The sequence below is a fragment of the Musca autumnalis genome, unplaced genomic scaffold, assembly GCF_047663935.1.
Source record: "Musca autumnalis isolate F117 unplaced genomic scaffold, ASM4766393v1 scaffold_4, whole genome shotgun sequence".
In the NCBI taxonomy this organism is placed as follows: Eukaryota; Metazoa; Arthropoda; class Insecta; order Diptera; family Muscidae; genus Musca; species Musca autumnalis.
Window position 1 is genome coordinate 82,204,493 of NW_027411977.1, and position 14,633 is coordinate 82,219,125.

The following is a 14,633-nucleotide window of genomic DNA, read 5'->3' on the forward strand; positions in this document are numbered from 1 at the left end:
AATAACTGTCTTACACGTTTTAAACAATGGTCTATAGACAACTTTTTGACATTCAATCCCTCGAAAACAAAAGCTATTAACTTCGGCTGTCGTGTTTATAATCCAAATATTTATCTAGATGGTAATCTAATTAGCTTTGTAAACTGCCATAAAATATTGGGTGTTTTGGTAGACAACAAACTTTCATTTGAAATGCATGTTGATTCAATTCAAAGAAAAGTGTTTTCTGTGATTCGTAGACTTTACTCGACTAATTTGTTTCTTCCGTCATGGGTTAAAAGACGTATGGCCTATGCTCTTCTGATGCCTCAAGTTAATTATGGATTAGAACTTGTGTCTGGTACGATCAATGCAATTTTTTTAAGATATAAGCGGATAGTTAATTCTATTGTTCGTTTTACCTATGGTATTAGAACTCGTGAACATATCTCCGATTATGTCGTGAGCTTTCTGGGATCTAGTTTTGAGCAATATGTTTCTCTTAGAATTGTGTGTTCTTTTCATAAGATTATTATGGAGGGTGTGCCTGCTTTTTTAGCTAATATGTTTAGTTTTTCTATGTTTAGGAGGAATACGCAGATAACTATACCCAGGATAAACAATGCTACCTTTGAAAACTCATTTGTCATACGCGTTGCAAGATTGTGGAACTATCTACCTATTGAATTGAAGGTTTTTTCTCAATCTAATAATGCTTTTAGGTTAAAACTTTTGCACCATTTTCGAAATCCTAATAATAATCACACATTATGATCCCTTTTTCATATCGATTTCCTGTAGTTTGTAGTCTTTACTTTCTGTTATGATGCTGGCATGCAATATCTCATAAAGATACTTGTATTTTAGTTAATTGCTATGTTTTTTTTACTATGTTTGATTTATGGAGATTGGTTTTGGACATACTACTGTCGACAGTTTTGTAACTTGCTTATTGTTGCTTGTTATGGTCTTCTATTCCTTATGATTTTTGTAGTTTTGGTTGGGGAACCATTTATTACTGTTTTTATTGAGATTTGCTCTTAATTATTATAAGTTTCTACTTAGGTTGTAAAAATGTTTGTTAATACTATTTATTGGCCTTGGAGGCTTTAGTATTAAAAATGAATTGAATAAATAAATAAATAAATAAATAAATAAATAAATAAATAAATAAATAAATAAATAAATAAATAAATAAATAAATAAATAAATAAATAAATAAATAAATAAATAAATAAATAAATAAATAAATAAATAAATAAATAAATAAATAAATAAATAAATAAATAAATAAATAAATAAATAAATAAATAAATAAATAAATAAATAAATAAATAAATAAATAAATAAATAAATAAATAAATAAATAAATAAACAAATAAATAAATAAATAAATAAATAAATAAATAAATAAATAAATAAATAAATAAATAAATAAATAAATAAATAAATAAATAAATAAATATATATGTTTGCACCCAAACATATATATGTTTGCACCCAAACATATATTTGTTTCCACCCAAACATATATTATGTTTGGGACTGTTGCAAACATATATATGTTTGCTGCAAAATATGTTTGGGACATATGTTAGAGAGGCCGATTTTTTTTTGCGTGTAGAATATTTGGTATTTAAAATGGATATTTGTTACAGCCCCCATAGAACGGTACCTCCCGATTTTCGGTATTTTGACTTCGTTGTGGGTATAAAACTTTCACCCTATAGAACGGTACCTTCCGATTTTCGGTATTTTGAAGGTTGTGGTTGAGTGGTATAGGTCTTTATATAGCCCCCATAGAACGGCACTCACAGATTTTTGATATGATGAAAGTTGTAGCATACCATGGACATGTATTGTTCAATTTTATATATTTCGAGGGGTTTTGCCAAATTTTCGAACCGAGATTGCTGTAACTTGATATTGTGTTTAGTCAGAGCATAGAAAGAACAACGGTGAGTTATTTTAACTAGTGTTGCTACATTTTCCTTCTGAAGTGTATATAAAGCTTCAGAAATTACACTTAACCTAGAGAAAGAGCTTAGTAGTTTTTAATTGTTCAGATTTACTTCAATACAGATGCGGTGGAGGTTATAAAAAGTTCGTCCCAGAACTAATTGCCGTTCTAACTTGTTTGATACATTTTCTGACCTTATATAGGCATTCGGATTTCCATTTTCACAAAATATCTCTATTTAAAATAGTAAACAGGAAGGAAAATTAACTAAAATGAATTTCATGATGGTGGATATCAAATGGTCGGCCGGGCTTAACGCTTTTTTACTTGTTTTGCGTATTTTAGTAAGCTGATATGGTAGTAGTTACGACTGCGAAAACAATTTATTATAAAAAGTCAGATATAGCTTGATTTTATGGCCTCATCTAAACATGGTTGAATATTGACGTTTTAAAGCAATTCGTGGCTATATCTCTGAAACCAATGCGAATCTTCTTTTGAAGTTACTATTTGATTATTTGTAATTATACTCTACACCACTATGTGGGGAGGGTATTATAAGTTGGTTTTGGCCAAAAAGTTTGTAACGCATCGAAATAATGGTCGTAGACCCATACTTATATATATCAAAATGAATGTCTTGACGAGCTGAGTCGATCTGGCTATGTGTGTCCGTCCGTCCGTCCGTCTGTCCGTCTGTCCATCTAAACATTGTAATCAGGCTACAGGCCGCAATTTTGATCGGATCGTCACGAAATTTTGAGAGTTAATGGCAGTCCCAGAGGGGAAGAAGCCTATTGATTTTGGTGATGGTGATATTTAGGGGTCGGAATGGGCAAAAAACTTATGTGGATAAAAAGACAACGTTTTCTTCCAAAGCGAGTATCTCAGCTTCTATATGGGTTATACCAAAAGCAAAACCTGACAATGAAAGTAGAAAATATCACCTTTCTAATGATGTAAAGTAGGTTCCTGTAGGTTATCAAACAACGAAGATATCACAATAGTCGCAAATAAACCCCAAATTTTCATGTTTGCGATTTTAGTCATAATGACGACTATCACAGCTTTGGCTGGGGACTTTCCAAAAGCAAAGCCTGACTATGAAAGTAGAAGACTCCACCTTTACAATGATGCAAACTAGGTCGGTGTAGGTGACCAAATAGCGGAGATATCACAATAGTCGGTAATTCATCCCATTTTTCCATTTTTTTTTTTTTTTTTTTTTTTGAAATCACGCTACTGGGCGCGATTTTGATCGGATAGTCACGGAATTTCGAGGGTTAATGAGGGTCTCACAGAGGAAGAAGCCTATTGATTTTGATTTTTGCGATTTTAATAATAATGACGGATATCACACCTTTGTTGGGGACCTTCTAAAAGTAAAGCATGACTAAGAAAGTAGAAAATCCCATCTTTGAAATTATGCAGAGTAGGTTGGCGTAGGTAGTCAAATAATAGAGATATCGCAATAGTCGTTAATGCATCCCTTTTTTCCACTTTTTCTGCAATCACACTATAGGTCGGAATTTTGATCGGATCATCACGAAATTTTCTCACTGAGATAGAAGCCTATTGATGTTGGTGATGTCGGCAGTAGTCAAATATAAAATTAAATATTAATTATTTTGGTTCAGTTCGCCTTAAGTCATTTGCTTTAAGGGCCAGGTAGGTGAAAACTTTCGTATCTCCATAAAAGAAATGTTTTCGAGTGAAAAGATTATTCACAGAGGTAGTGGTGTAGGGTATCACATAGTCGGCCCCGTACCGACTATAGCCTTTTCTCACTTGTTTTATTTAAAATGTTGAAAAGTTCGCTCTATTTTTTAGTAGAGGGATATGCCAATGATCATTGTTTCCTGATATAGAAACCCTTTGCTGATTTCATAGATACCACACAAACACATGCTAAATACATACATACATATATGTATGTATTTACATACATGTGTTAGCTCATAAAATATTATCAAACAAACAAATTTAACATTACATTAAAATAGTTGATGTGTTTTTGCTTTTCTCTTATTTGTCTTTTGTCATCTTCCCTCTATTTGCAGATGCTCTATTGGCGGAAGTCTACGAAACACATTTACGCGGTCCGGGTTTTGTTATGGAACCTCCAGGACGTGTTGAATTTTCAAATTCTTCAGGCGGATGGCTGGATTGTTCAGCCTCAGGCAGTCCTCAACCGTCCATCGACTGGGTGCATGCAGACGGCACCGCTGTAACGGAAATTCATGGTGTACGCCGGGTGTTGCGCAATGGTACTCTGGTGCTTTTGCCATTTCCGGCTGCAGCCTATCATCAGGATGTTCACAACACAATATATCGTTGTGTTGCCAGCAACAGTGTTGGACGTGTTGTTTCTCGTGATGTGCAAGTCAGAGCTGGTAAGTGTGTGGGTAGGGTAAACACGGTCATTATGTTTGAATGTCTTTACATGCGGTCACACAATGTTATGTCTTTTTTTTGGTGGTTATTGCCGTCAACATCAAATTACATTCGCTTACGAATTAAATTAATTTGCCATGTTATTGAATTTTTTGTTTCTTTTTTTCAATACTTTTTGTTTGGATTTTTATGATGTTTCCAAGCACATGCCAACCGTGCGAACGGCCAATGTATTCGACATTCATTTTATTATTGCAACACATTTCCTGTCAGTTGCTGTGTTCTTTTCTCGCCCATTTACGCTTTCCATTTACTTTTTTTGTCTGTCTCTCCTCCACAGTCGTTGCACAGGCTTACAAGGTTGATGTTGAAGTATTATCTGCATCTCGAGGTTGCACCGCCATTTTGCGTTGTGTAGTACCAACATTTGTAAAGGAATTGGTTCGAGTGGTCTCATGGGTTCATGAACCTGCTATCTACATATATCCATCATTGCAAGGCGGTAAGTGTACCATCTCTCCTATAAACACAAACACACATCATACATAGTCTTGTAGTTATCGTTATTCATTCGTATATTAAATTATGTATGCGGCGTATAAAAAAGCACGTACAAGGACCTCTTTTTTACATTTGTATTTCAAACGCATTTACATACATACTTGCATACTCACACATACACACACCCCCTGCAGAAACATTTTATTCCTTTTAGACAAGATGTGCCAGGATATGAATCATAAAAGAGCTACAAATTTGTTCGTTTCTTGAAGTTGTCGAGCAGCATGTCTATGTTTGTAGGCAAAATTATGATGCGCTGGCAGAAAGCACTAGACAATGACAAAACCTCATATCCGGTATTTATTTGATTGTGCCAAGATTGTGATAAATAATTCGTCATTCGTTTAAGTGTTTTATACGGCACGTTGTCTAAATTGATTAATTCGTGAATATCATTTTGAAGCAAGATGAATAAATGTCATCTGAATGTTGGTAATATATACATATATAACAAAAATGATTGTTGCTAGTTCCTTGTAGAAGTGAAATGTTTATTTATGATAGACCATATATATTTCTTAACTTATCACATACCATTAAAATAATCATAGAAAAATCTTAAATATTACAATTAAATTGAACAATAATTTCTCCCTGAAATGGTTTTAATAAACGTAAATTTTAGGAAATGTTTGAATGGATTCAATGCCGAATTCCGTAGCATATTTACAACTTTATCAAAATTGGACATACATAGTGCCCTAAATACCCAAATCTGAACCAATTCTCACACAAAGCAATGGCGCTATTCCCCAATTTTTCGTATTGAATCGGACAACGAATGTGACGTTGAGAACGGACGGACATGCAAAAATCGACGCACACAGAGTTATTCTATGTATACTCCTAAAAGGAACAACCTCAATTTTTGTACCCTCCACCCTAATATGAGGTATAATTAAATTTGTCATTCCGTTTGTAGCACATCGAAATATTCTTCGGAGACCCTATAGAGTACATATATTCTTGATCAGGGTGAAATTCTAAGTCGATATAACCATATCCATCCGTCTGTCCGTCTGTTGAAATCAAGACACAGCTCTCAATTTTTAAGATAGAGCTTTGTAATTGGTATAGATGTTTATATTACTCCAAGGATGTTTGGTATTGCAAATGGGCTAAATCGGTCCACGTTTTGATATAGCCCCCATAGAACGGTACCACCAGATTTTCGGTATTTTGAAGGTTTAAGCCTCATTATTACACCGAAATGGCTGAAATTTGGAACTTAGTCTTCGTTGGTGGTGTAAAACTTTTCCCCAGAAATTTGTCGGTATATAAATATCCACGCCTTCATATAGCCCCCACAGAACGGTACCTCCCGATTTTCGGTATTTTGAAGGTTGTGGCCACAATAATCCACGGAAATGACTGAAATATTTATTTGGTATTTGGCCTTCACTTGGGGTACTAAACGTTCCACATCAAATTTGTCGGTATGGCATCACGCCTTTATATAGCCCCCATAGAACGGTACCTCCCGATTTTCGGTGTTTTGAAGGTTGTGGCCTCATTATTCTTAAGAAATGGTTGAAATTTGGTATTTAGTCTTCGCTGGGAGTATAAAATATTCCCCCAGAAACTTGTCAGTACAGGTCCACGCCTTCATATAGCCCTCATAGAACGGTACCACCCGATTTTCGGTATTTTTAAGGTTTTAGCCTCATTATCACACCGAAATAGCTGAAATTTGGAACATAGTTTTCGTTGGTGGTACAAAACTTTCCCCCAGAAATTTGTCGGTATATGTCCATTCCTTCCTATAGCCCCCCTAGAACTGTACCTCCCGTTTTCGGTATTTTGAAGGTTGTGGTCACAATAATAGACCGAAATGGCTGAAACTTGGTATTTGATCTTCATTTGGGGTGTTAAAGGTTCCACATGAAATTTGTCGATATAGGTCCACGCCTGAGTATAGCCCCCATAGAGCGGTACCTCCCTATTTGCGGTATTTTGAAGGTTGTGGCCTCGACATTCCACCGAAATGGCTGAAATTTGGTATTTGGTTTTCATGTGAGTTACTTGGCGGTATATGTCTACGCCTTCATACAGCCCCCATAGAACGGTACCAACCGATTTTCGGTATTTTAAAGGTTTAGCCTCATTACCACACCAGAATGGCTGAAATTTCTGTATTTAGTCTTCTTTCCACCTGAAACTTGTGGATATAGGTCACGCCTTCATATTTTGAAGGTTATGGCCTCAATATTCCACCGAAATGGCTGAAATATGTTACATAGTCTTCGTTAGTGGTAAACAACTTTTCCCCAGAAATTTGTCCGTACAGGTCCACGCCAAACAAGTAAAAAAGTATCAGTCGGCTTTGTCGAGAGAGATATACCCTCAGCCTGTGTGAATTAAAATACTTTTTTTCTCGAAAAAACTTATGGATTTTGGGGGGCTTCAAAATTTTGGGCGTATGAACTTCCCTACAAAAATATGGACTAGGATAAAAGCTCAAAGCTTCGAGAGTTGCCATGTGCTCCAGCCACCACATATGGTGCCATAGAGATTTTTTACACTTTTCTGGATGTTTTATCAAGAAGTATGGACTTGCCCCTGATAAAGATTTTACCGCCGTAATGGAGACAGCGAATGCAAGTTGCTTCAACAAAAATCAAAGTGATTCGAGAGCAGGTATTAAAGTGAATTTATCCGACATTTTGTGTGGGAGGTACCCGTAGGAGTGGACACATACAATCCATATTCGGACATGATCTATATCTGGTAGATATATTACGATGTGTAAAGTATGTACCAAATCGGTCACTCCCTTCAAAAGTTATAGTGCGCACATTTTTTCCGAACATTTTTGAACTTTTGTGGGGGAGGTACCTGAAGGAGTGGACCGATATGGCTTATATTCGAACTTAAACTATATTATCACAAAATATTACGAGGCCAAATTATAGACCGAATCGGCAGATCATTTCGAGAGTTTTCTTGAGCTTCAACAACTACACACGGCGTCACAGGAGTTTTTTTATACCTTTCAGGCTATTTTCTCAAGAAGTATGGACTTGCCCCTGATAAAACTTGTACCGTAGTATGGGGGGAAGTGAATACAAGTTGCTCCAACAAAAAACGAAGGGATTCAAAAACAGGTCCTAAACTGAACTTCTCCGAAATTTTGTGTGGGAGCTACCCGAAAGAGGGAACCGATTAAGTCCATTTTGGAACCTCATTTAAGTCTAGTAGAAATTTAACGATTTGCAAAGTATGGACCAAATCGGTTACTCCTTTCCAGAGTAATCGGGCGCACAAATTTTCCGAACATTTTCAAACTTCTGTGGGGGAGGTACCGGAAGGAGTGGACCGATATAACACATCTTGGAACATAAACTAAGTTTGGACAAAATATTGCGAAAGCCAAATTTTGGACCGAATCGGTTGAACCGTTCGAGAGTTATCGTGCGCTCCAACCAGACTGACAGACGGACGGACATTGCTCAATCGACTCCAAATTGTCTAACACACATTTCGTCCAAACATACTTGGGTTCTAACACATTTTGCCCGTATGAAAGTGTATATCACCAATATTTTTGAAAATTTAACATAGCTGAAGCCAAGGTTTACCCTTTTAGAACACGCGACTCGTGATTGTATATTGTACAAATTAAATACTTTTGGATAAAATGAAATGTTTTTGGACGTGGCAAAAAATATTGGCTTTAAAAGATAATTTGCGTGGAAGCTGTGGGTTGAAGCCAACATGTCTTTTTTCGTTATCTCTCGATTTGTTAGTAAACCACACTTCCCTCGAGTTTCATATCAAAGTAAAAGCAGAAGCAAACTAAATAAGGATCATCTCACTAATGTATTACTTTTCAAAATTTCGTCTGCTTCTACCATTAAATGATGCTGACATTTTGAAGCCAGATTTACAGTGTTTTTTGAAATTATCTTCTATTTTCATTCCGCAAACAGGTTTTTCAAAAAACCATATATAGGATTGTAGTACTTGCGATTCTGAGTAATTTGATACAAATATTGTGAATGTAGTCTGCACAGCTTCATAGAAATCTACATACAAATGCGAAAATTTTGTGCGAACATTTTTCTAAAAATCATAGTTTTCGGGCCTAATTTTAACAATTGTCATTCGATTTCTTCGTACTTGATTGCACATTTTAGTTTTTTACGTTCCTGATCCAATAAATCATTCCCCGTGAAAATCCATCTACTAAAACGCGAGTTACAAGAAATTCCAAAGTAGAAAAAGCATCTATGCACTTTGCGCAAATTAGCCATATTTTATAGGTTTTTTAATGCTAGGATGCAGCCGATGCTACATCTTAGCCTCCAATGTAAATTTCGAAAAATATATTTAAATTAAAAGATATGGTCTTTCTGTACATGAAAATCACATGCGGACAAAATGATTTTGATAATTACGCGATTTACACGTATTTTAAAATGCATATAAATTAAAATGGGTTATTTGACCTCTGTTTCCATTTCAGAAGCTTTGAGATATATCCTCATCAACCCAATTACCTTCCCTAATAGGAAAGCTTTAATATGAATGTCAATAAAGCAAAATCCGTTTTTTTTTGTTGCGAGATTTAAGCAATATGAAGGAGGTATTCCTATAGATTTTTTTTCAATATTTTCTAATACATAATGCAGGTGAAAAAATATTTTTCAAAAAAAAAAAATCTTCTTTGACCAAAATATGTGCTTATTTTGTCTGTAACATCAAAACTAAAACACCAATCTGTACGATTGTAGTCTCATTTGATTCGCCGTGAAATTTTGATCCACAACTGTTTTTATTTAATTTTATGACAACTAAATGGGCCTTAATTTTGAAAAAAAGTTTATTTATATTCAATAATTTATCAATTTAATGTACATTCCGCGAATTCTGTGTAACATTTTGCAGGTATTATGCAATCTACTCGCTGAAGTCACTTCGAGATAACTTTTTTGTAACAATGGTGCTCATTAAAATAATTAGCGTTTTTATAATATTTTCTTTCTTAAAAAGTGAAATAAAAGCGCCATAACTTTTGTCCGCAACAACCAAAAATTGGCTCGCGACCAGATTCGTTCTAGGAATTTTTTCTTAACCTACATATCAAAAATCGTTGATGTAGCGCGAAAAAAAATAATCTTTTTTTTCTGAAATGGAATATTAAATAACACTGTGCAACATTTTTAAGGTGATCTTGTGCAAACAATTCGAACTGAGGATTTTTTGAAAGTACAGACACAAACGACAAGAAATCAGATCCAGCTCGGATTTTATGGCCCCATCTAAACATGGTTAAAAATTGAGTTTTTAAAGAAATTCGGGGCTATATCTCTGAAACCAATGCGAATCTTCTTCTGACCTCTGAAGCAAATTTGTAGATAAGGACAAGAATAACATATTTGGAGAAATAATGAACTCGAAAAACTACATTTATTGCCTGAAATTTCAAAATATATGCAAAAATTCCAAAATTTTTATACATTTTGCACCGTATCTCCAAAACCGTTAATTTTATCTGAATATTTTCTTTTGGAAATATATTCCCTGGAATGTAATACACAACTCATGTCATTGTTGTAAAATGCCTCTATGCTGTTGTTTTCAGTCCATTTTTCAACGACGATTTAATAAAAATGTCAATAATGTAGTGAAATCCGAAATGGTGTGAACTGTGTTTGAAATACGTGTTGTAAAAGATATGATGCAAAATACCGCTGAAACAACATGAAGGAAGCATTTTAGAGTTTCAGAATGTTCTAAAGAATTGTTGAGAACTTTATTTGGAAGATTTTTGCAAAAGGTTACATGGTTCAACTCCCAATAGTTTAGCCGATACTGAGCAGAATTTCAGCAATTATGTAAAATTTTCTATATTTTATAGATTTTGATGTCCTAGATGGACTTTTTCTTATGTGGTTCTCTCAAAAGATAAGTTTTACTAGTTTAGGGCTACAATATTCCCAAAGACAGCAAGGCAAAATTCCTATTCGTTTCTGAGATAAAGGCCTGATAAATGGAAAAAAGTGTATATTTAGCCAGGTTTAGATGAGGCCATAAAATCCGAACTGGATCTGACAGGACAAAAACCTACTAGGGTTTTTGTAGTCTAAATATGTACTTTCAAAAAATGCATGCTAGAAGTTGTTTGCATTTTCAGTGTTGCATAGTGTAATTGACAATATTCGTGATATACCCTCGTTAGCATAAATGCTAAGGGTATAAAAACAATGTTTTTCGAAAAGTTGTGTGACCCCTTCGACAATCTGGAGGTACTGTTATAAAATGAGCTACCAAAAATTGACCCATGTTGACAATTTTTGGTGGAGAATTTTTTTGACCAGTGGGAACCTCAAATGACATATTACTGCAATTTCGGTAAGAATGTAGCTAAAACTCTCAAACTACCGATAATCGGGAAGTGCCGTACCATTATTTGGGGGCTATACCAAAACATGGACCTAGGTTGACAATTTTTTGTCAAGAAGTTTTCTGACCTCAATATTCCGAAAATCGGGAGGTACCGTACCAGCTATATGGGACCTATACCTAAACAAGGGTGATTTTCGATAGAGAAGTTTCGTGACTGCGGGCAACGTCAAATATAAAATTAAGGGTAGTTCAATCAAAATATATAACTAAACAAGTAAGCAAAGGCTATAGTCGGACGGGGCCGACCATGTGATACCCTACACCACAACCTCTAGGAATTAGCTATGTGAAACCGCCTTCACGCTGAATGTGCGGGTTCGATTTCCATCAAATTCTCAACGGTGGCAAAATACCCCTTAGTAATGTTGGCGATATTTCCTGAGTATTTCAGCCATGAAAAACGTTTCTACAAGTGGAAACTTAGAACACGCCGTTCGGACTCGGCGATAAAAACTAGGTCACATATCAATAACTTAATATGAATCCATTGATATAAGGGTAGGCTCTCTTGTCTTTACTGGGATGTTTGTGGAAAAATATATAAATTATACATTTCTAAAAAATATTCGAAAATTGGAAAATTCACATTGATTATCCCCTCCTGCTACATCTTCAAATTGTCTTTGAATATCAAGTTCCTTTTTGGAATACACCTTAAATAAATCTATATATAAAAGAGTAGTGAGGTGAGTGACTGACTGACTGACTGATTCATCAACGCCCAGACGAAACGGCTGAAGCTAGAAACTTGAAATTTTGGGTGTAGGTTGCTGTTGGTGTGTAGGGGTGAGATAAGGCTGGGTTTTTGGAAATTCGACCTAGAAGTGTACGAAAAGTACTAAAATGTACTAAATATGGTACCCTTGGTATTAGGCAAACGGGAAGAGCTAGAATTCTGAAATTCGGAATGAGGGTAACTGATGGAGAGTTAGAAAGATGTACCAAAGGGTTTTTGGAAATTCGAACTACAAGGGTACGAAAAGTACTAAATGGTACTAAATTTTGTACAATTTGGATTTGAGTGAACGGATAGAGCTGGAATACAAACATTTGGAATGATGTTCACTGATGATGAGTAACAAAGAAAGGTTTTTGGAAATTCGAACTATAAGGGTACGAAAAGTACTAAATGGTACTAAATTTAGTACAATTTTGATTTGGATGAACAGATTGAGCTGGAATACAGACATTTGGAATGAGGGTCACTGATGAAGAGTTACAATAAAAGGTTTTTGTTAATTCGAACTATAGGGGTACGAAAAGTACTAAATGGTACTAAATTTGTACAATTTGGATTTGGGTGAACGGATTGAGCTGGAATCCTGAAATTTGTAATGAGGGTCACTGATGGAGAGTAACAAATAAAAGTTTTTAGAAATTCGAACTATAAGTGCACGAAAAGTACTAAATGGTACTAAATTTAGTACAATTTGGATTTGGGTGAACGGATAGAGCTGGAATCCTGAAATTTGGAATGAGGATCACTGATGAAGAGTAAAAATGAAAGTTTTTTGGAATTCGAACTATAAGTGTACGAAAAGTACTAAATGGTACTAAATTTAGTACAATTTGGATTTGGGTGAACGGATAGAGCTAGAATCCTGAAATTTGAAATTATGGTCAGTGGTGGAGAATAACAAAGAAAATTTTTTGGAAATCCGAACTATAAGTGCACGAAAAGTTCTAAATGGTACCAAATTTAGTACAATTTGGATTTCGGTGAACGGATTGAGCTGGAATCCTGAAATTTGTAATGAGGGTCACTGATGGAGAGTAACAAAGAAAAGTTTTTAGAAATGCGAACTATAAGTACATGAAAAGTACTAAATGGTACTAAATTTAGTACAATTTGGATTTGGGTGAACAGATAGAGCTGGAATCGTGAAATTTGGAATGAGGATCACTGTGAAGAGTTAAAATGAAAGGTTTTTGGAATTCGGACTATAAGTGTACGAAAAGTAATAAATTGTACTAAATTTAGTACAATTTGGGTTTGGGTGAACGAATTGAGCTGGAATCCTGAAATTTGGAATTAAGGTCACTGATGGAGAGTAAAAAAGAAAGGTTTTTGGAAATTCGAACTATAAGTGCATGAATAGTACTAAATGGTACTAAATTTAGTACAATTTGGATTTGGGTGAACGGATAGAGCTGGAATACAAACATTTGGAATGAGGGTCACTGATGAAGAGTAACAATGATAGGTTTTTGGAAATTCGAACTATAAGGGTACTAAAAGTACTAAATGGTACTAAATTTAGTACAATTTTGATTTGGGTGAACAGATTGAGCTGGAATACAGACATTTGGAATGAGGGTCACTGATGAAGAGTAACAATGATAGGTTTTTTGAATTTCGAACTTAAAGGTACGAAAAGTACTAAATGGTACTAAATTTAGTACAATTTTGATTTGGGTGAACAGATTGAGCTGGAATACAGACATTTGGAATGAGGGTCACTGATGAAGAGTAACAATGAAAGGTTTTTGTAAATTCGAAATATAGGGGTACGAAAAGTACTAAATGGTACTAAATTTAGTACAATTTGGATTTGGGTGAACGGATAGAGCTGGAATCCTGGAATTTGGAATTAGGGTCACTGGTGGAGAGTAACAAAGAAAGGTTTTTAGAAATTCGAACTATAAATGCACGAAAAGTACTAAATGGTACTAAATTTAGTACAATTTGGATTTGGGTGAACGGATAGAGCCGGATTCCTGGAATTTGGGATGAGGATCACTGATGAAGAGTAAAAATTAAAGGTTTTTGGAATTCGAACTATAAGTGTACGAAAAGTAATAAATTGTACTAAATTTTGTACAATTTGAGTTTGGGTGAACGGATAGAGCTGGAGTAAAAACATTTGGAATGAGGATCACTGATGAAGAGTAACAAAGAAAGGTTTTTGGAAATTCGAACTATAAGCGTACGAAAAGTACTAAATGGTACTAAATTTAGTACAATTTTGATTTGGGTGAACAGATTGAGCTGGAATACAGACATTTGGAATGAGGGTCAATGATGAAGAGTAACAATGAAAGGTTTTTGTAAATTCGAACTATAGGGGTACGAAAAGTACTAAATGGTACTAAATTTAGTACAATTTGGATTTGGGTGAACGGATTGAGCTGGAATCCTGAAATTTGTAATGAGGGTCACTGATGGAGAGTAACAAAGAAAAGTTTTTAGAAATTCGAACTATAAGTGCACGAAAAGTACTAAATGGTACTAAATTTAGTACAATTTGGATTTGGGTGAACGGATAGAGCTGGAATCCTAAAATTTGGAATGAGGATCACTGATGCAGAGTAAAAAAGAAAGGTTTTTGAA

At 34.8% G+C, this 14,633-nt stretch overlaps 1 protein-coding gene across 1 annotated transcript in view; it reads left to right on the forward strand.

The window, feature by feature from the left end:
* LOC141402985 (cell adhesion molecule Dscam2-like) overlaps nucleotides 1-14,633 on the forward strand; it is a 261,395-nt gene that overhangs the window by 52,501 nt on the left and 194,261 nt on the right. The window contains exons 2-3 of the mRNA XM_073985115.1: nucleotides 4,000-4,332; nucleotides 4,674-4,835. Coding sequence (XP_073841216.1) covers nucleotides 4,000-4,332; nucleotides 4,674-4,835 — 495 coding nt within the window. The remainder of the gene's footprint in view (nucleotides 1-3,999; nucleotides 4,333-4,673; nucleotides 4,836-14,633) is intronic.